Raw genomic sequence first — 21,586 nt, forward strand, 5'->3', positions numbered from 1 at the left:
TCGTTTCATCAGAACAAGCTCATCACACCCAGAAGTCATGATCCAACATGTAATTATTTATGACTCACAGACAGCTGTTTATCACCTGTAAACACAATATGCTATGACAAGTTTAGTATCTGCGCCTGCAGTGCATGTGTGGAGTTAACTCACCTTCACCCCATTTAATTGCTGTATGGAGGTATTATCAGCAAAATGTACTTGTAGTTTCCTTTCCAGCAAAATGGCTCCTGACATTACACTGGATGTTACTGGACTGTGGGTATTAATATTGTTATTAATGCACGAGGTAGTCCACTTATTCCACTTAGCTGCTTTGATTTCAGGCTCCTGGCGCTAGGTATGCTGGCCCATTTTCACTTTCACTGGGACACTTGAACGCAACATAGCCATTAGTGTCAGTAGTGGAAACACCTGTGCTTTACCTATGATGACGAGGCAAAATGTCTGCTGTCAGCAAGGACATATATCAGTCAGTTAATCAATAGGAGGAGTTTATATATATGCTAATGTCAGGATGTGTCTTAGCTAGTCTTTGTCATCATGTGCAGTTGCTGTTTTTGTGTTTTTATAGTTAATTTTTAGTGTTTATTAACACTCTTTTTTGGCTTTTCTTTGTAGTAATCTTATTTTGCACAACTGTTATTTGCACACTTGGGCACCTTATTCATGTTTACAGTGTACATATTTTTCATATTACTATTATTATTATTATTACACACTCAGATTTAATATTCAATTGTTATAATATTTCCTTTTTATACCTTTACTCTTTTTTCAATTAATTTTCAATTTTCAATCAATTACCAAGCCAAACTCCTTGTATGTGAAAACGTACTTGGCAATAAAACCGATTCTGATTCTGATTATGTTGCTTGTTTTATTAACATACTTTTTGGCTTTTCTTTGGAGTAATCTTATTTTATGTTGCTTGTTTTAGAGCTGTATATTTTTATTCTGTATTCTTGTTCTATGTCATCTGCCCGTAACTTATGTCAAGAGGTTTTTCTGGTTACGTATCTGCAAAAACATAGTTATTTTTAACTGCTTATTGTTGTTGTTGTCCAGTGTCCAGTAGATGTCTTGTTTTTCACTGTACATTATTTTGCATCTAGTTAATTTAATGTTACCTACATTCATATTTTATTTTGCTCTTTACGTTAAATTTGGAACTATTTAATATCGCGCACGTATTGAGAGTCGTGCAGGTATTGGGAGTTATGATTAAGTTTGGCGGAGTGATACACATACGATGTGAGATGCCACTATTGTTGTCGACGTCACGGTCAGGTCAGTTGCCCTACGTTCTTTGTCAGCCGTTCAAGTGGATCAAGTGACCAACGGAAGCCCTTTAATAGCGAATTCAGTTACCATTAAGTTTATAGGTGAGACAGGAGAGAGAAATATGCCTTATAATAGCTTTTATATTCTGAATATTTGATGAAATGTTGCCATATTGTTGATTTATTAATAAAGTGCAAGAAAGTCGGTTTGGTTTATGACTATTTCCTGTTGTGAGTGCGGAACTTTACAAAATTAAAAAAGTTTCATGATATACTACGTTATTTTCAATCTTGACTAGAATTAACATATATGGCAACATGTATGTTTTAAGTTTCTTTTCTAAGGATATGGGATAGACACACCCAGGAGGTAGACGCCTCCTCGTCGTCACCTCCCATCACAATCATCTTGGCCTACGTCATCATTCTGTCTGAGAAGGGAGGCTAGCTAAAGCTGATGTATCCTATCTGCGGCTTCTGTCAGTGTAAACATGTAGCCCTCTCACCGCTTTAAACGCATTGCCATTAAACAGCGTCTCCTAGTTGTTGACCACATTGACAGTAATCCGGACAACGATGGCTGTGTCGCTGGAAGTAGCCGTGTCGGAACCCAGGCGGTGTAACGTAGTGTTAGCTTGATAACAAGCTAACACTGAGTAGCTAGCTAACTATCGGGCCGTGTTTGTGTGAAGGCTGGCCTTGCTAATTAGACAGCTAGCTTCCAGTTGGCAGCCATGGAGGGCTAAATCAAGGTTAGCCAAGAAAGAGAGGATGGACAGTAATGCAATCTAACAAGGACACATCAAGAAGTGGAGGAAAATATGAGTAAATCCAGAAGTGGAGGTGCCTCGTCACCTGTGAATGGGAAGCAAGGTAATGGTGAGTAACGTTACGGCATGTCGCTGAGGTAGTTAGCTGTCTTCAGTGTATTCATTGTGGGAGATGAGATGTTTGGGGTGTTTCAGCAGCGGGAGCAGCCTCTAAAGACTGTATAATGTCTAAAACGTGATCGCATGTATCTGTAACTGGAGTTGTCATCCACAATCACCGCAAATGTATTGCCTGCTGGTAGCTGCATGTAGTGTTTCCGTTAATTGTTCTTCAGTTGGTCAGGATCAAAGTGAGCACAGGCTAACTGGCTGCTTGGACACGGTGTTTGTGTGTCTCAGACTGGGACACCAGGCGGAAGAGGAAAATCGCGGACATCACACAGGCCCTCAGTGTGAATCCAGTGGATGTGGCAGCTCTGAGGAGGATGGCCATTAGTGAAGGAGGTCTGCTGACTGATGAGATACGCTGTCAAGTCTGGCCTCGGCTTCTCAACGTTCCTCCTCAAGTCCTGGAGCAAGAGCCAGGTATTATGTCAGCTTCTCATGCACAAACAGAGCAATGCAGACTACTAATTGCCCTTGCCCTTGCACGCAGTTCCCTTTCCCAATATGCATGACTCATGTTAATAAACAGAGCCCAAGCAGGTGTAGGCTCTCCCACACATACAGTATTTGACAAGTGTGTGGCAATGCTGATGGTGACATGTCTGTTACAGAAAGGGTAGAGCGGGAGAATAACAAGGACTACAACCAGGTGCTGCTGGACGTCCAGCGCTCGCTCCGAAGGTTCCCACCTGGTGAGTAGAACCCATACCTGCACAGAGAACTGTTTCATGAAGTCTTGCTGTGTATATTTAAGTGTATAACACTGATTGGAGGTGTAAATCATGATACTATATCATATTGATTCTTTGGACAAGAATACGATATTTGCAGATATCTCAAAGTCTGCCACGATACAGTTTGGATTCGATGTGATTCAGGGGGCTGTGATCAATGTGAGACAATATCATCTGCATATATAAACGCAACAGGTTACAAAAGAGGATGCTATCCCTTTCTTTTTTGCCTTTGGCCAAAAAAGATCAAACAATACAAATACTTTAAGTAATTTTAAACTTGTAAGTGCAGGAAATATTACCTTAAACTAACGATTTAATGCCGCATGTGATTGGCACATTACTGCAGCAGCTATAACCTCTTCATTCTGTGGTCTGGTCAAGTCGAGCATGGTGTATTTGGCAGTGTTGATGGTTGAGCGTGCTGACATGCCATTAAAACGTTACAGAGTAGAGCTATACTACACGCCTGTTGTGTCTGGTGGCATTTCACGCAACTGAATGCTTTCATTTGCATGACCGTATCAAATAAAGTAGTAAGAGGAGGTAGCAAATGAAGTACTCTATTTGTGTTGGTATCACTTTAAGGGTACTGGCACTGATATCGTATTATTTTTAAAACGATACCCAGCTCTATGAGCTTCAAATCTAGAAGTTCTGACTTACAGATGTGTTGAATATCCTGTATTCTCACTTATAATTTCTACACTGTCTTTGAACCAGAAAGAAAACTAGTTTCCTCAAGGGTAGAGATGTTCATTTTCAATTGGAACTTGATAATTAGTGCTATTACACTGAGTTCAACATAAATGACAAATGCAGTGTTTTTGAGACTTAGTATTAACAGAGTAATTTTATCTCTTTGATAAAGCCTTCCATTTGCCTCTGCAGATTACTCACCTTTAAAAAAAACTAAATTTATTATCCTCCAGATCAATGCAACGTCAAAGCCTCGTGACGACTTGGTGTCACTACTACTTTTTGCTGTTTGTCAACTTGGCACACAGACAGAATTTCAGAAGAGTGCTTTTTAGATTGCAAACATTCTGTGAACTCTGCACTACTGGAATCTTTGCCAGTCCATGTCACGACTGCCAATACCCAGACTGTCAAATAAAGATACTCGGATTATCTTCGGTTTGAATCAGGAGTACAATACAACACTGTTTTTTCATGAACACATCATGACTGAATTGGTATTGCTACAGCTCTGATATTTATTATTCACAGAGTGATGTAGTAGCATACCGAAAACCTATATAAACTAACAACTGTATTTCATGTTGGATGGACTTGTATAGGTATGCCAGATGAGCAGAGGGAGGGTCTCCAGGAAGAGCTAATTGACATCATCCTCCTAGTTCTGAAACGCAATCCCCAGCTGCACTACTACCAAGGATACCATGACATTGTTGTCACCTTCCTATTGGTCCTGGGAGAGCGCCTTGCAACTGCTCTTGTGGAAAAGCTCTCCACACACCACCTCAGGTACTTCTTGCATATACGCAAGCTCTTTTACTCACTTATTCATCATTTGCGACATGTAGTAGACCATTTTTGTGCCGGCAGGTAATTCCAACCCCTTGGAAACACTGACTCTGCCTCCTTTTTCCTCAGTTTGCCTTTCTCTGTTAAGCATCCAAATGTCAGAATAGAAAATACCCTTCCTCCCCCGTTCTCCTCCAGCAACAGTGGTCTATTGTGCACTCTGAAACGCTCTGTTTTATCCTCGTTTTTAGGGACTTCATGGATCCTACCATGGACAACACAAAACACATTCTCAACTATTTGATGCCCATCATCGAGAGGGTCAACCCTGAGGTGCACGACTTCATGCAACAGTAAGACTCGGCTGTTTTACTGCTAACAGGCCAAATCAAATTACTATCCGTCTCTGAGATATGAATCTCTCCAAAATGAAAAATCCACCCCCATTTTATACGCAGTGTGAACATAATTGGAAGTGTAAGGCTGCTATAATTAAGGCAGAACGGTAAGAATATTAAAAGGCCCCATACCCAACACAGCTTTCCCTACAGTTATGAAATGTAATACCATTTATGTCTGCTCTACAAATTGTTCCCACCAGTGTCCGCTGTCCTAAATGAATACATCTTTTGGTTTGCTTCTGTCTGAAGCAATATTGCTCTTTATGAACTCTATGAATTGTGCCATCCCTGTCAAGATCTTCCCCCAAGTGTTTTAAACAAGGTTAATTTTAAACCTCAGCATGCACACATCAAAAGATGGTACTATTGCAAGTGAAAGAGAAGGGTGACTGTGCACTTACAACATACTGATCCTATTATGACAGCTCAAGTTACGTCTTTAAAGACTTAACAACACAGGCTGTTAAGTCCTTCCCTCGGAGGGCTAACATCGCTGCTGCCCGCTATATCTTTCATTTCCAGATCCATTAGCATCCCAATTTTTAATAATGAATGCTATAGTTGTCTCGGACGTGGAGCATGAGTGCACGTTACAGTTTTGTGCGCTTATGTTAAAGCTAATATCTCATGTATCGATTGATTCTCAGGGCTGAAGTGGGGACCGTCTTCGCTCTCAGCTGGCTGATCACCTGGTTCGGCCACGTCCTGTCAGACTTCCGCCACGTCGTCCGGTTGTATGACTTCTTCCTGGCCTGCCATCCACTGATGCCCATCTATTTTGCTGCTGTGGTGAGATTCCTATAATCAGCACTCTTAGTTTGCAGTTCAGACGGACTGATTTAGAAACGCAGCTTTCATTTACAGCAGTGCAGCCCAGTCTGCTGAGTTAATTATAGGCCAGAGCATTTGTAAGAGCTACATTTATTGATGTGTGAGTCAGAAGCCAAGAGTTACCCTTTACGCTGTTGTTCTTCTTTGCTTGAGGTTTTACATACCTCACATAGTAGTTTCACTGTGCAAGAGGCCTTTGTGATAGCTTGAAGACATATTGTGTAGAATTGTTAGAATGCGAGAGTTGTGAGAGTTGTGTGATGACACCGTATAGGTTGCCAGGATGTGATTACTCCCTAACATTATGCATTTATAGAGGTAAAGGTATTCTGAAGTGTAATAACACATGTGCCTGTATGTGTTATTGGTGCTTGTGTTGCAGATTGTACTGTACAGAGAAGAGGAGGTGTTGGAGTGTGAGTGTGATATGGCCATGGTTCATCATCTGTTGTCTCAGATTCCTCAGGATCTGCCCTATGAAACACTCATCAGTCGAGCTGGAGACCTCTTTGTCCAGTTCCCTCCTTCTGAACTGGCCAGAGAGGCTGCTTCACATGACAGGTACTCAACTCCTTAGGGTTTTCACCTTGGCTTCACAGATGCTACCTGTCATTTCTCTGCCACTACGTTTGCACCCTGACTTAAACGCAGTAATATTCACATTCACTTTCTTGTATTTCTCAGCTCCGGTTGCTCACTGCTTTTTAATTAACACTTTTATTTTCTGTCTGTCTTGGTCTCTCTCTGTGTATCTGTCTCGTTTCCTCCTAAGCATGGCAGCCTCTACCTTTAAGGACTTTGACCTTGCGTCCACGCAACAGCGGCCAGACTCTGTTCTCCGTCGCCGACGCAGACAGAAACAGGCCGCGCTGGAGAGCTCGGCTGCGAACGCAGTAGTGGCAGTGGCCCAACCTTCAGCAGCACGGCGGTTTGTTCGACTGGCCGTCATGGGTCTCACCGTGGCTTTAGGGGCAGCGGCTCTCGCTGTGGTCAACACTGCCCTGGAGTGGGCCCCTAAGCTGGACCTGTTTCCTTGAACTGCTCCTCTTTAACGCCAGCACTCCACCGTATCTGTGCTTGACTGTATCTAGCTGGTGGGTCTGTTTCCAAGAACCCTTTAATTAATGAAACCACAAACCTTGCAGTCGATAACACTGTCTGGAGTCTGCTCTGTAAACTGAACCAGTTAACGCTCCTCTCTCGTCTCCTAGGATGCATCTTTACATCCTATGTAGGGCTTCTCAGGCTCCAGCTGAAGGTCCTTTTTATGACTCCTAAAGAGCGTGCACCAGTGTAACAGCAACAACTGCTGGTGTTCTGAAATGAAGCGTCCATCCTGTATAATGAAGAGACTGTTTTTCTAAGAACTATTACTGACGGTGTCATTATCAAAGTTTATTTATATTTGGTATTATCTGGTATTGAGTTATGCTCACAGAGATTTATGCTGAAAGCTTGGTGGACTCACTACACTTGAAACTGCTGCCAATTAAGAGAGCTGGAGTGAATGTATGAGAGTGTGTGTGTGTATGTGTGTTTGTTCGGTCGCGTGGTCGCAACCCATTTGTTATCTATTTGATACCTGGACTGAGACCAAATCGAGGATTGTTATAATCCTTTCTTTGTATGATTTACAGTTTATTAATTTATAGGTATGTTAGCGGCTGTAAAGAGATACGCTCATGACACACAGGCACTTTTTAAGGTCGTCATTTTATTATGTTTTAGTTCATTTTGTCCTCTTTAAAGTTGTTCGAATAAACCTTTTTAGTCAAGAAAAGTATTGTTCTTTCTGGGGTTGAGTATCTTTAAAGGTATACTATGCAAGAATTGTTGGTTACTATCGTAAACACAACAATCAGACTTGTCCCCTCCCCCCTACAGTGTTTACACTTACACTGCAATCTACTGTACCATTGTAGGAACGTTAAATTTGTTGCAATGGAAAAGCCTAAACTTTGGCGAGCTAACTAAGCTAACCATCGGTGTTCACTACCTTTATGCTACCTTTCAAACACACAAAACAGGCCAACTCTGCATACCTCTTCAGCCCCATCTTCTCCTACAATGTGAAAGCCAACCCCAGATTCACACAAGCTTCACACAAGTTGGGACAAGCTTTGTCTGCTTGGCGTTCTGCCTCGCTACATTTGCATTTTTTCTTTCTTTTGTAGCTTCCTCCTACTATAGATTTTATAAAGTCCCAACCTCACCTGTGCTGTTTTTGGCAGAGGGCTACACGCACAAAAATGTCCTGACAACAGCAAAAAAATTAAGAATACAGGCAGAGTACGTTTTTTTTTTTCTTCATTTATTCGTTCATTTTCTGTAACCGCGTATCCTGTTAGCGGTCGCGTCGGGGCAGAGCCTACCCCAGCCGACATTGGGCAAGAGGCGGGGTACATCACGGACAGGTTGCCAGACTATGGCAGGAAAATCTTGCATAGTATACCTTTAAAACACGTCAACAGTCGCCACCCTTGACTACATATTTTAATTCTGGCTCATGGTTGCGGTCAGCTAAAGTCACCTGTAGGACGTTTTAAACAAAATGTTATTGTTATCAATGTAGCCTGCCTGAGACACCATTTTGTTTCCCTAAACATCAGAGGAATAGGCTGCAGAATAGAGTACAACTTTCAATGTCCAGGAAATAAAAACTCGACCATATCGAAATTGCTCTCTAGTTATTTACTCATTGAATTGTTGGGTAGTACAACTTTAAAAATGTGTCTGTGTTTCATGGCGCCTGATGACTGGCATATGTTTTCTGCGTCACTTTTTCTGGAGTAGATGATTAACTCTCTCCTCATATTTCAGCAACACACTCACTTAATGCCTAGTAACAGAAAATATCAGAGCTGGGATAAACAGCAAGTAAATGAAGTAGATACTCTTTGGGTTGGCACAGTGGGGGACCCAGTTTGCACTGACGGCATTAGTTTTACAAAATCACTGAAGGATTATTTAGATAGGTGCTTTTCTCACTCCTGATGTAAGGGTGCTCATCTCTGGAAGAAAAGAAAGCACCTGAGCCTTCAAACTCATACTATCCAAGGTTTTTGTTTTAAACATGAATTCAGCTTTAACACATGCCATTTAGTTAGTTGAATTGCTTAGCATACACATTTCAGAGACAGTCCAGCTCATTCCAACGTTCCAGTCATTTTCACTCAATCACATTTTTATAGTAACGGGATCGCTTAGGTTTTAGTGGTGTGGCACTTGCCTGAATAGCCAAGTCTTATCAGTAAATACATAGCGAATAGTTTGTCAGAGCACTTCATTCTAAGATGGTGAATCGGGGTCGTCTGTAATTTTTATGATGTATGTTGCTTAACAGAAAATCTGCAGAATTATCGATTTAGTTCGAGGTCACCTACATTGTACGGCACAACAACCAGTCAGCTAGAAGTAGTCACGTCAGTTGACATGTTGAGAGAAGTCGTTGTTGCCATTTTAGGAACTGAATACTCGGGCATCCCATTCGTATTATTACGGTTGATTGGTTTATTGCCTTTGTAGTGAAACACTGCTTCAGCTGGTCAGGGATCTGCTAACTGAAGACATTAAAAGTGATCTGGAACGTGTCCAATGATGCTCGTGAGGTTCTTGAGACTGTAGTTGTTCAGCAGTATTTAAATGCACCATGTATCTGCACTCGGTTTTCATTTACTGTCATTGCACTAAATGATTTGTCTGCCTTTTATGTTTATTTTGTTATAATGAAACTGTCATACTAATGTAAAGTTGTACAAGAGAATGCTAATAAACTAGAGTGAAAATGTTCAATGGATTTGATTGGACAGTTATTCATATGTACCCAACAACGTCAATATTGTGACAGTAAAGTACACTGGTATAATGATTCCCACCATAAAGCCTGTGACTAAATACTATTTTTATACAGCAACGAGGTTTTTCAGAACTGAGGAAGATCCATCTCAACCTTCAAAACCAGTTTTTAATGGACACATCGGCCATTTTAGGACGTCTCAGAGTCAGCTTATTCAGTACGGCTCATCTCTACGTTAGCTTAACTTTATACTTTGTCAGGCTTATCTCAACTGCTTCAGCTATCGTGTCAGATTCACCTGCCCCCCATCAGCCTCCACTATACTTCATCAGCCTCAGCTAGACTTCATCAGCCTCATCTATACTTCATCAGCCTCATCTATCCTTTGAGCTTAATGTCAATATAGTTCACTGTGTTACAATAATGCTAACACGCTATGTCTCTTGTGGTTCCAGTTTATTGGAATTAAGGCATTGGCACATGCAAGTAAAACCCAACAAACATGATGGATACAAGACAAAGATTGATTTGTGTTGTTCCTGAGGAATTAACAAATTCATACATACACATATACATGTATTCCTATGGTCTAGGACAGTGGTTCCCAACTAGTGGGTCGAGGTCTATAAGTGGGTCACGGGTTCAGTCGATATGGACCCCAAGTGACTTGTGAACGTGTCAAGTTTGTAAAAGACATTTTATTTTGAAGTGCAGTGCATTTCCAGCACAGAGCTTTTATTTTGAAGTGCGGTTTCCTGCTGTAGAGTGAGCGAATAGCAGACAGCTACTTGACAGAGACAGCAAACTTACTCAACGACATGGACGAACACAAGTATGGCACTGCATTTATTCAACTCTGTGGACCTTGAACTAATGACTAAGTAGAAATCTGGACCCCGTGGCTGAACCAGCTGGGAACCACTGGCCTACAAAACAGTACAAAAAAATGGTAAACACAAAAAACTCCCGCACAAATCCCAAAACTAGAGTGCTCAAACTAGGAATGAGCTAATACACCATTATCTGTATCTATATCCTGGATTGTTTAAACCAGAAGTGGGTGGGGCTCACCAGAAGTTTTTCTTTTAGGCCTGAAATTGATTGGTTGATCAGAAGTTCTTAATTTATTCATTTATTTTTTATTTAAAAGCCATTTATAGAACAATCTCAGGACTGTGTTCAGATCATTTTTGATCACAAGAGAAAGAGATTTAAACACCTAAATGAGGATTTGACTTTATCACCAGTAAAGATATTTACACCTTTTACTCTGATAATACTTGTACTTGTAAAAAGTACATTATCTGTACCAGATACTCCTACCTTTTTTTTTTCTTGAGTATGCGGCTCGATCCTAGATCCTAAAACTGAAATTTATGACATCATCATATAAAGTCTGGAGCTGCTCCACAGACAATGGATAGGGAAAGATGTTCTAGATGACACTGAGAGCACCCAGGGGAATGTTGTGAGTGTATGGGTACACTTTCTGTTTCAGGACTGAGAACACTACAGTAGAGTAAAGCTCATTTGGGTCTAAAAAAGACTTCATACTTCACATCACAAGTTTGACACTCACTTCTCTGGTTTCTGGCTTTGAGAGAGTAGCTCATGTTCACTTAAATTGATTGAACCAGCCTGGCCACAGAAATAAATTAACACATAATTTAGGTGATGTTCCTCTTTAAAAACTACAGTTTAAGTCCTGAATACCTGTGGAAAAAAAAATCATCATCGCAGCATCATTATTTGTCCACTGCGGCATATTTCAAACTGATACTTCAAGGTCATTAAGTGCGTCAAAGCAGCTTGTTTTGCATTATGAACACATTCATTCAATGTAAACAACATCCTTCACCACAGTCTGAATTCCTGACAGAAATCTAAGGCTATTGTAATTACAATAAATTAATATTTTAGTCACTTAAGAAGCAAAAACAGGAAACAAAAATTGGTTACAACTTTAAAAAAAACCCTTTTTGGTTAGTTTAGAAAGACATCACTTTGGTATCCAGCAATCCAGCACTCATTTGTAGTCGTGGTGTTTTATAGACTGAAAGTTGAGCTGTAAAAATAATGACATCATGAATGAAGGTTTTTGTTTGCTGTAGTTAATTAGTTGTAGCCACGCTTCACTAAGAGGAAAGACAATTCATTATTTATGAAGTTGTTGGCTGTGGGGTGACATTTTTATGTGCTGTATTAGAGTATTATGCCGGGTTCACACTACACGACATTTTAATCTGTTCTGACACTCTCACTCTCACTCTGTGAGATTATGTGATTGTGGAGTCATAAATTCGTGCTATGACTTGGCCGACAGACATTAAAGACTGCACAATGGCCCACGACCAATCATCCATGGTCATCTTTAACGACGTGTGTGATGTCACTGGGTTATTCTTTTCCTGTTCTTATTATCATTACTATTATTTCAGCCACTGTGGCTGTTCATGTCCCAATTGAAATGTTGTTGTAGTAACATAAAAAGCGCCACCAGATGGCAGGAGCAACATTTGAAGTCCACAAGTTCTTGCAAATATTTCACAATAAAAGCCTGTTTAGAAAATGAAGGGATTCTCTCACCAGAAATTCTAACGGGCATTTAATTCTAAACGGCTACAGGAAGTGTTGAGTTTGAAATGATGGTGCGATGCATCAAATTTACCAGGGCAAACAAGTAAAAATAGAAACATACAGAGGGAATGATAATAATGACCCGTTTATAATGTAGTCTGTTTTAAATGACGCTGGTAGCCTCTGCAGTTGTGTTAAGTCAAAGCCCCACCACTGTTTTTTAATTTTATTATGACATTCTATTGGGACGTCTTGAGGCATCCCAGATGTGGCATCGGTTGTCGTTTACAATGACATACTACACAAGATGGAACGATGGATTATTGCGCATGACACTCATTGTCTTTCACAGTCTGTGCCGTCACCGTACGACGGTATCGTCTTGTGTGAACCCGGCATGAGACTTGTTTTGCATTTTTGTCTGAAGAGACTAAAAGTTATATTTTTTCCAATCAAAGTTTTGAGTTAAACTCTAGTAAACACAATATAATTGCTTGTTCAAAAACTGATTTGTGATGAAAGAAGTAGCCAGAGGTCAAAATGTATAATAAACATTAATTCATAACAAGGTATTATTATAGAGGAAAATCCCAGTAAAGCTTGTTTTCTTACACTGACAGTTAGCATCCTCAGCTGCGGAGATGTAGGAGACATAGCTGGCAGTTTGTACAGCTTATATAAAGCACTTATAGCTGTCGTTACTGCTGCACTGAGAAGACGTGTGCCTCAGTGACAAGAGAACTTCTGTACAGTGTTTCGTCACCATACCATTGAAAACAAGGCTAAAAGTAAAGAACACAGAAGCGTAGCCGGCATTAAGCTAACAGCCTAAGCATCAACTGAGGTCTGCCTGTCTTCAGACGTTGCATGTGCTTGCAGCCGCGCATGTTCATTAGTGTGCTTCTTCCCTCAGTGGCAGTTTTGGCAGTTGGGATGGCAGGGCTGATTATTGACTCTGCATCTACAGCCCCCAGATGTGTCACCGCTGCCCTGTAAGATACACAACAGGGAAAAGTCATGCAAAGCTCAAACAAAGGCTCTAACTTCACTAAAGAGCAAACCAAGCTGTGGAAAAGTTTTTTTTTTTCTTTTTGAATTTAGGATGCAAGTGAACTTTTTTACATTTGGTCCCCAGCGAGCTTGTTTGGTGACCCAGCAGATTTCTGTCTTGCACATCAAACAGCAGATCCAATCACAGCCGTCTTTCTTCTGAACGATGATGTCACACCGTGGACATTTCATGGCCTCCCCGTTCTGCAGCAGGCTCTGTATTGAGATACAGTTAAATCATGTGAAATTAAGCCATAGGGAGAAATGTGCAAATACAACTACTCAGATAGTCAACACTGGATTGCAGTACAAAGAAATACTATTCAAGATGATTAATGGTGGGGCAAGACCATGGGCACTCTGCCCCGGGGCCTCCTACCAGTGGGACGTGCCCAGGAGGCATTCTAATCAGATGCCTGAACCACCTCAACTGACCCCTTTTGACATGAAGGAGCAGCGGCTCTACTCCGAGCTCCCTCAGGATGCCTGAGCTCCCTACCCTATCTTTGAGTCCAGCCACCCCACGGAGGAAACTCATTTCGGCCGCTTGTATCCGCGATCTCATTCTTATAGTCTCTACCTAGAAGCTCATGACCTGAGGTGAGGGTTTTTGTTGAGGGCCTCTGGGTCAACTCTCTCTTCACCACGCTGGTCCGGCACAGTGCCCACATCACTATAGACACCTCGGCAAACTGCCGATCCATCTCACGCTCCATTCTACCTCCACTTGTAAACAAGACCCTGAGATGCTTTAACACCCTTGCTTGAGGCAGTAACTCACTCCCGACCCAGAGGGGGCAATCCACTGTTTTCTGGCCGAAACCATGGCCACTATAGAGAAGATAAACCACAAACCTTGTTGTGAGCAGTTTCACATCGAAACAATTTTCTTTCTATTGAGCCACACCTGGCAACCGAATCACCGCGCAGAAGGAGGCGTGCATCTACTCATGGACGAGAGGCTTGTGCCCTTTACAGCAAGAGATGTAAACATTAATGGCGTCCTCCTCAGCTGAGTTGTTATGTTAGCTAGCTCAGTGGTGCTGGGTGAGCTAGCAGTAGATGCACACTTCCTTCTGTGTGGTGATGCCTGGATGTAGTTTGGTAGAAAGAAAATAGTTCCTACATGAAACTGCTCACAACAAGGTCTGTGGATTATCTTGAGTATCTCGAGTGCCATCTAGTATTATTATATTCGTAAGAAGGCAGATATCTCTACGGCCGGTATCTCCTATACTCGGCAACTCACACCAAAACAATCTAGATTGATAAAAAGGACTACAGGTGAAAGGAAAACCAGGTATTTTTGACATTGGGGTGAAGTGTCCCTTTAAGAGTTAAGACCACAGAGCCTGATGTGTTGCTGGAGCCACAAACAGTGCAGACAGTAAACCTTTCTTACATTCATGACTCATCATAAAATATTTACAGGCACATTAGACATGATTAAATAATTTTAGGTTCTATGTAAAGGCTTTTTTATAGTATGATATTAACCTTTCATTTTTACTGTTCTAGTTGACTTCAACAGGAAGTAATGAACCACATTCAAGACCCCTCAGAACTTCCTGTACTGGTTTATGGCTCACTGGTGCAAACCGTAGTGCTACACAGGAAGTGATGTGGGGTTTTTTATTGTTTAGTTTTCACAAGGTAGCTAGAGTTGGACGTGTTACTTGATCCACAATGACCTGCAAGCACCAACCAGAACACAAGCGTTGATTGCCAAATGTCATCAGCACTGCAACAGACTGCAGCTTTAAGGTTCATCTACCTCGAGCATCTGCTTCGTTTGCTTCGCCGCCTGGTCGTTCTCTGCACGGATGCGCAGGTCATCCTGGTAGTCCTTGCAGTTCATGCCTTTATGGATGGCCTGCAAACACAACACACAGCTTGCTTCATGTTTGGTGCTTCTACTGTTACTGCACAGTAAGAAAATCTTGGTGAGTGAATGTAGAGAAAATTACCCTGCAGAGAATGCAGTTGGTTTCATTGCAGAGTTCACAGTGGAACTCGTTGACTTCATCCTCGTAGATGCACCACCCTCGACAGTTGGGAGTCTGACAGTGGAAGCTGTGCTCCGAGCGGCTCTCCGCGATGCTTAGACGCAACTCCAGAAACCGCTGGTGCTCCTCATCTGTGAGCAGCTGTATCCAGGGTCATAAGATGGATACAGAGTGACATAGAGCGAGTTATAGGTGTACATACTAGAGGGCTATTACCTTTATGTAATAAAGGAAAATAAATCAGCTTCAGGTTTCACCCCCCAGGAGAAATTATGAAAAATGGATTTGATATTTGAGTAAATGCTGGCAGCCTAATACTAGAGCCCCACCCCCACTGACTGACATGCCATTTACTGAAGATCTGCCATTTTCTGTTGCCTGACAGGATGTGAGGTTCTTTTTAAATAAAAGAGGCAAACTACGCAGGATCTGTTTGATCTGTCTGTCTGTGAAAGTGAATGCAAACACCGGATTTACTCTCTCTCTCTCGCTATATTTGTGTGTCTTCGGCTCTGTTTCGGCAATTTTTCTAGCTTCCTCTTGGATGTATGCTGCTTGTGGTCTGGCACCTGGTCTCTACCTTTTTATAAAGTCCAGACCTCATTACAGAAACTTTGCGAACACAATCAATGTGCAGAGTATCTGCAGATTCACCACCATACACTTCTAGTTTGTCATAACTTATAATTGAGAATTACTTTTGTATGAGTTGCACATTGTTTTTAGGGAAAATCCTGCATAATTTACCCTTAAATACACATAACACACTGTCTGAATGATTAATATTTTCTTTTATAACTTTGACAACTTTTAGATTTTGACTTTAACACCATCCACCTTAAAAGTGTCTTGTTCTCTGGTCTGACACTCACCGCTTGGATCTCTCGGTCCAGGAGCTTGCTGTCACATTTCTCAGGACAGGACACCTCAGCATCATTACTGTTCACTATTGTCCCTTTTAGACAATCCCTGAAAAAGGACACACAAAGAAAAATACAAACACACAAATGCATTAATAATAACATGCACATTTTACAGACAATGGCATGTACAGGATGTGACCTTTGTAGACTGTTAGAATAATATATATCTTCTTTTTCAGATCTTTTTTTTGGGGGTTGTCCATCCCATTCTTGCGAATGTGATACCTAAAGAACGCCTTGAGGGAATTTCTTAAAACTTTGTACAAATGTCCACATGGACTCAACATTGCACTGATTAGATTTTGATGGTCAAAGGTCAATATCATCGTGACCTTGCATCCATCTCATTCTCATGAATGCAATATCTCAAGAACAACTTGAGGGAATTTCTTCCAATTTGGCACAAATGTCCACTTGGACTCAAGGGTGAAGTGATTAGACTTTGGTCGTCCTAGGTAAAAGGTCAAGGTCACTGTGATCTTGCGTCTGTCTCATTCCTTTGAACGCGATATCTCAAGAACACCTGGAAGTTCTCTGAATTTGGCACAAATGTTCCCTTTGGCTCAATGATGAAATAATTAGAAGTTGGTGATCAAAGGTCAAAGGTTAAGATCACTGTGACATCAACCATCTCATCCTTGTGAATGTGATAGCTCAGGAACGTTTTGAGAGAATCCAGTCAAATTTAGCAAAAACATCCACTTGGAGTCAATGACGAACTGACAAAAAAATTGGTGGTCAAAATTCAAGATCACTGGAATCTTGCATCCGTCTCATAAAATCGATCAATAGCTCAAGAAGGTCTTGAAATCTGGCACACATTTGGCACAAATGTCCACTTGGACTCAGGAATGTTCTGGTTAGAATTTGGTGGCTGAAGGTCAAAGGTCAAAGTAACTGTGACCTCACAAAACATGTTTTTTGGCCATAACTCTAGAATTCGTATGCTATTTATGTCAGATTTTCACACAAATGTGTAACAGAATAAAATGATGAAGTGATGACATTATATGCCCAAAAGGCATTTGACATTTGGTCAGATACTGAATTGGTGATTATGTGTGTGAAGCATCCATGTTTTCACAGACATGGATGTAAACTGTAACTGCAACTTGACTGCTGCGCAGACTCATACAACCACAAGGTGGTAATTCTAATTTGTGACAAAGTTATAAAATCATTAACTATGTCATACCTGCAGAAGGTGTGTAGACACTCTCTGAGCACGATGCCCTCCTCTGGCTCCAGGGGACAGAAGCAGATGGGACAGTCTGTCGCTGTGGCATTGGGTATAAGGTGCTGTTCTTCTGTTGCCAAGAGGTGCAGGTAGTTCCTCTCTCGTTCCTCCTGCTGAGCCTTCATCACAAAGGGAGAGAGACAATCACCACACAGAAATTCACTACACTTTTTCATGACTCATTACAAACACAACAACCCCATGTTTCTAGAAAAATGAAAGTGAAACTGCTGAAGCCCGTTGAAAACAAAAAGCTCTTGGCACCTTAAATAGTTTCCACAAGCATCACCTATTCTGTGTTCTGTGGTGCTGATGTTCACTGACCCATACTTCAATCTATTTGTCTGTATGTTGTGTATGTGTCATCTATTGGTTGTGCTTTTATCATGCATCATAAAAGATGTTAGTTAAACTACTGAACATCCTCTCCTGTACAAGAGAGAGCACTTAGATCACCACAGATCAGGTTTCATCATTTATAAATTTAATTTATAAACGAGGAAATCAACTCTGTGACTTACAAAGATTCATGCAAACATGTTCATCTACCAGACACCAAAATGTGTGCAAATTGCAAAAACACAATGACAACAGCTGTGTAGCTTCAAAATTTGAAAATGTATCACAGAACAAAAGGTATTAAAACATATTTAAAGCTAACAGCTGACGTGGTCCACAAATATTTCCTTTTCTCATAAATGTGAAACTTTGTTGGAAAACTGGCAAGCAAACCCCCGCTTACTATACACCCAGTGACCACTTTTTGGGGTACATCAGTACAATCTAATGCAATCAAATGTATTCAGGCTACGGCGTAGGCTCTGTGTCAATGCAAAAGTATAAATCCTGCTTTATACTGAGAGATGTTTCTAATATTCTGCCCCCTCATGGATGTTACGATGAGACTCTGTGATCTGTGTATCGTTAACTTTAGATATGAATTTGGCAACAGGCTGAAAAGATTTCAGTTGCATGATTTTTAATGACTTGCACTGTTACCTGTTCGTACTGTAACATGGCCAGGCGTTCCTGCTGAATTCGACGAACCTCCTCCTGGTCAGGCTGGTAGATGTCAGGCACCCGGTAATCCTCTGGCCGGTCACTGCCGCACATCTCACAGCCAGGACGCGTCGGTTTGTTCACGTACGTACACAAAGGACAGGCCCAGCCCAGCTACACACAAACAGACATACAGTACGCTTGTACAGTACCATGTGGACACCTAACGGCTTGGTCACATGACAGACATGATGTCTAATGCAGAGGTTGTATTCTGACCTGAGGCTTAGGAGGAACAGCAGGTTTAGGAGGACGAGGAGGAGGAGGAATGAGTTGAGGCTCTGGAGGAGGAGCTGTCTTCTCACCACCACCAGCTCCGCCCAGCCCTCTGGGGAAAAGCTGTATGGACTCCACAATGCCTAGAAATATATGATCACTCCATAAAACTTCAGTTTAACTGCTAGTTTGACTTGTTAGTAACACCTCTAATTAAGATTTTGCCTGATTATTATTGCCTAAGTATTTTGTTTTTCATGCCAAAAACGCAAGGTATTAAATTGGCACTGTTATTGAAAAAAACTACAATAGGAGTTGTTACAAGTCGATTAACTGACAAATCAAATACTGTTATTTCTGGCCTTCATGTGTGTGAGTGTGTGTGTGTGTATTGTGCTGACCATCTATGCGGTGTTGCTCCTCGTCCAGCTTGTGCTGATGCCGTGTGAGATGAGCAGCATGGGCGGACAAGATAAACAGGAAAGCCTGGTCCCCGTCCTGACGGACACCGTGGCTGTACAACGTTTCCTTGTCCTGAGCCAGCCGCTTCCCGATCACCCACCGCTGCAGCGTGGGGTGGAACCCAAAGTCATGGCTGATCTGTGAACATCAAATGAGGGATGGACGAGATAATTCAATGACATTTCTATTAAACATTTGTTAGAGAACGTTTGTATGCGCTGTATTTGTGTTCATGTGCTGTACGTGTTTGCTGTCACATCAGTACCTTGTCTTTAAGCTGTGCAATTGTCATGTCACAAGAAACCACAACAGTCACTGGGATGTAGTTGTCTGACTGAGCGTCCTCCACTCCAACCCGCAACCTGTTGAACAAAGGACAATGAAACCAGCCTTGAGTTTTATATCAAAGGTCCAGTGTGTGGGATTTAGAGAGATACAGTGACAGAACTGGAGTATAATAATAATACAATAAGTATGTTTTCTTTAGTGCATTATCACATGAAAATTACAATCTTTGTGTTTTTGTTACCACAGAATAAGCCGTTTATATCTACATAGGAAACAGGCCCTTAAGCACAGAGATGCCATGTTGCACTGCAGTGTTTCTACAGTGGCCCAGAATGGACAAAACAAACACCAGCTCTAGATAGGGACATTCGCATTCTGACATCAGCCAGTGTGGTTAGCTGCCCCTCCACCATGAGCAGGGTGAGAAAACAGTTTGTTTTTTTTTAATGTGAAACTGCTTTAGTCAGTGTTTTTACTGGCTTAAATCACTGTGTCTGTTTGTTTTGGAGAAGAGGAGACCTCTGTGGATGAGTAACATGTAATACAGCTTAATATTTCAGAATTTAAAACATTTCTGAAAACACACTGAATAACAGACAGATTAACATCTAAAACAAAACTACAAACTTTGAAATTCCTAAAGGGATGGGAACAACTAAGCCTTGGGGAAGGATGGGAATACACAGAGAAAAAAAAGCAGTTGGGTCTATGTGAAACCTGTTTTTTGTGTGTGTGTGTGTGTATGTTATGGTACTTGTTTAGGGAAATCAGTGAACATACTAATAGCAAGTCTAAATTGGCGGCCAGAGGGAGGCTTAGCCATGACAACATGTCCCCCAGATACGGACATGTGTACAATGCTGTGTGTTGCTATATGTTCAGATTTAAATCCCCCTGTTCCCACCCCGGGATGCAGACTGGCCAATCATAGCGTAGCATCAGGCGGCTCAGACCAGGGTGCGACAACAACACAGCTGTGCTCCATTGACTCTAATGCAGTAATTCCAGATTTCCTTCATTTTCAGGCTGGTTATGTGGATTTGGAGCTAAATGTTGTGCCTGGGGCACGTCGTGTATTAATGATACTCGTTACCTGGAGAGGCTGGAAAAAGATATACGTTTCTTCCCTGTTCCAAAACCAAAATCAAACCCTGAAAAGTGATAATAATACAGTATGTGTTCAGGGAGTGCAGTTAGTTACAGTGTGGGTTCCATGCTTACTCCGACATGCACACACTGCTAATGCTCACTTCTTTTCACCGCACTTGACCCTCATTCTCTGTCCTTATCAATAACATAATCCTCCCTCTAAAAATACCCCCCGCCCCATGAAAAGACAGAAATTCTTCTCCAACAGCAACAAATTTCATGGTTTATTTATAGTGTTTTGTTTTGGAAACAGTTGGCCAAAATGAGGAAGTCCCACACACACAGACACACGTGTACACACACATAGCAGTGTCCCACCTTATGGAGTCCTGAGGGTAGGCCTGACTGCTGACGGTGACGGACACAGGAACACAGAGTTGTGAAAGCCTCTGGCACAGTTTGGCTGCTTCCTGTCCATCCCCGGTGCTGAGGGCTTCGCTCAGGGAGAGGGCCAGTTCCTCCGCTGCACACACAGCATAGGGGAGATATGGTTTATTATCAGCACTGCTCTGCTGCCATTGGATGGCACTGTTTTAGTTATCATGTCTATTGTCTGTAGCTTCCTCTGTTACTTGTACAATAACATTCAAAAAAAAATGCATGTTGGTTGTAAATAAATAAATAAATAAATAGACTACTTATGACTGCTTTAGTTCAGTGGGACAGAGAGTAAGTTGAAGACTGATCTAAACAGTGACTCACTTTCACCACTGTCCTCTGAAACATTCCTGATGCATTCAGTGTCACACAGCAACACAACATTAGTTTAGATCACACACAACAAAATCGAAACCAAGCAGAGCCCCTCACCTTCCTTCAGATCCACCCTCGGTGTAACTGCAGAGGTCATAACTACACCTGAAAACACAGGTAACACAACATGTATGTCGTAAACACCGCAGTTATGACACGACCGAGCTGTGTATGAGAAAAGTTTACAGCCAACCTTCTCCGGTCCGTGCAGTCGCAGTCCTGCACGCATCCAACACACACTTCCTGTAGTCGACTTTAAGGTGAGAAGAGTAGTTTATAAAGGCAGTTGGAGGTGAAGTGACAGCTCAGTGAGGACTAAATGACTTGTTTTCTGCCTCTGCCGCGGAGTCCGGCTTTCATTTCTCAGCAGGTAAGAACGGAAAGTGAAACTGAGTCAA

General features: G+C 41.7%; 2 protein-coding genes across 4 annotated transcripts; one reads left to right on the plus strand and one right to left on the minus strand.

Moving 5' to 3' along the window:
- The first annotated feature begins 1,040 nt into the window (after positions 1 to 1,040).
- On the plus strand, positions 1,041 to 9,464 carry tbc1d20 (TBC1 domain family, member 20). Of its 3 annotated transcripts, XM_049590700.1 has the most exons (9): positions 1,121 to 1,385; positions 1,616 to 2,162; positions 2,453 to 2,638; positions 2,830 to 2,910; positions 4,254 to 4,440; positions 4,692 to 4,793; positions 5,489 to 5,630; positions 6,055 to 6,233; positions 6,445 to 9,464. In XM_049590700.1, the coding sequence occupies exons 2-9, from the start codon at positions 2,105 to 2,107 to the stop codon at positions 6,707 to 6,709; spliced, it is 1,200 nt and encodes a 399-aa protein (XP_049446657.1). In that variant the 5' UTR covers positions 1,121 to 1,385; positions 1,616 to 2,104; the 3' UTR covers positions 6,710 to 9,464. The 3 variants fall into 3 exon arrangements, with proteins under 3 accessions (XP_049446674.1, XP_049446664.1, XP_049446657.1); XM_049590717.1 differs by having other exon boundaries at positions 1,041 to 2,162; positions 6,884 to 9,464; XM_049590707.1 differs by having other exon boundaries at positions 1,112 to 2,156.
- Positions 9,465 to 10,584: 1,120 nt separating this feature from the next.
- On the minus strand, positions 10,585 to 21,586 carry rbck1 (RanBP-type and C3HC4-type zinc finger containing 1). The gene is made up of 13 exons (XM_049590728.1): positions 21,382 to 21,586; positions 21,246 to 21,293; positions 20,754 to 20,898; positions 19,264 to 19,360; positions 18,938 to 19,136; positions 18,540 to 18,679; positions 18,261 to 18,434; positions 17,220 to 17,380; positions 15,974 to 16,070; positions 15,063 to 15,242; positions 14,870 to 14,968; positions 13,168 to 13,311; positions 10,585 to 13,035 (listed from the first exon to the last, which is right to left on the minus strand). The coding sequence occupies exons 2-13, from the start codon at positions 21,283 to 21,285 to the stop codon at positions 12,955 to 12,957; spliced, it is 1,557 nt and encodes a 518-aa protein (XP_049446685.1). The 5' UTR covers positions 21,286 to 21,293; positions 21,382 to 21,586; the 3' UTR covers positions 10,585 to 12,954.

Source organism: Epinephelus fuscoguttatus, linkage group LG1 (genome assembly GCF_011397635.1).
Source record: "Epinephelus fuscoguttatus linkage group LG1, E.fuscoguttatus.final_Chr_v1".
Classification (NCBI taxonomy): Eukaryota; Metazoa; Chordata; class Actinopteri; order Perciformes; family Serranidae; genus Epinephelus; species Epinephelus fuscoguttatus.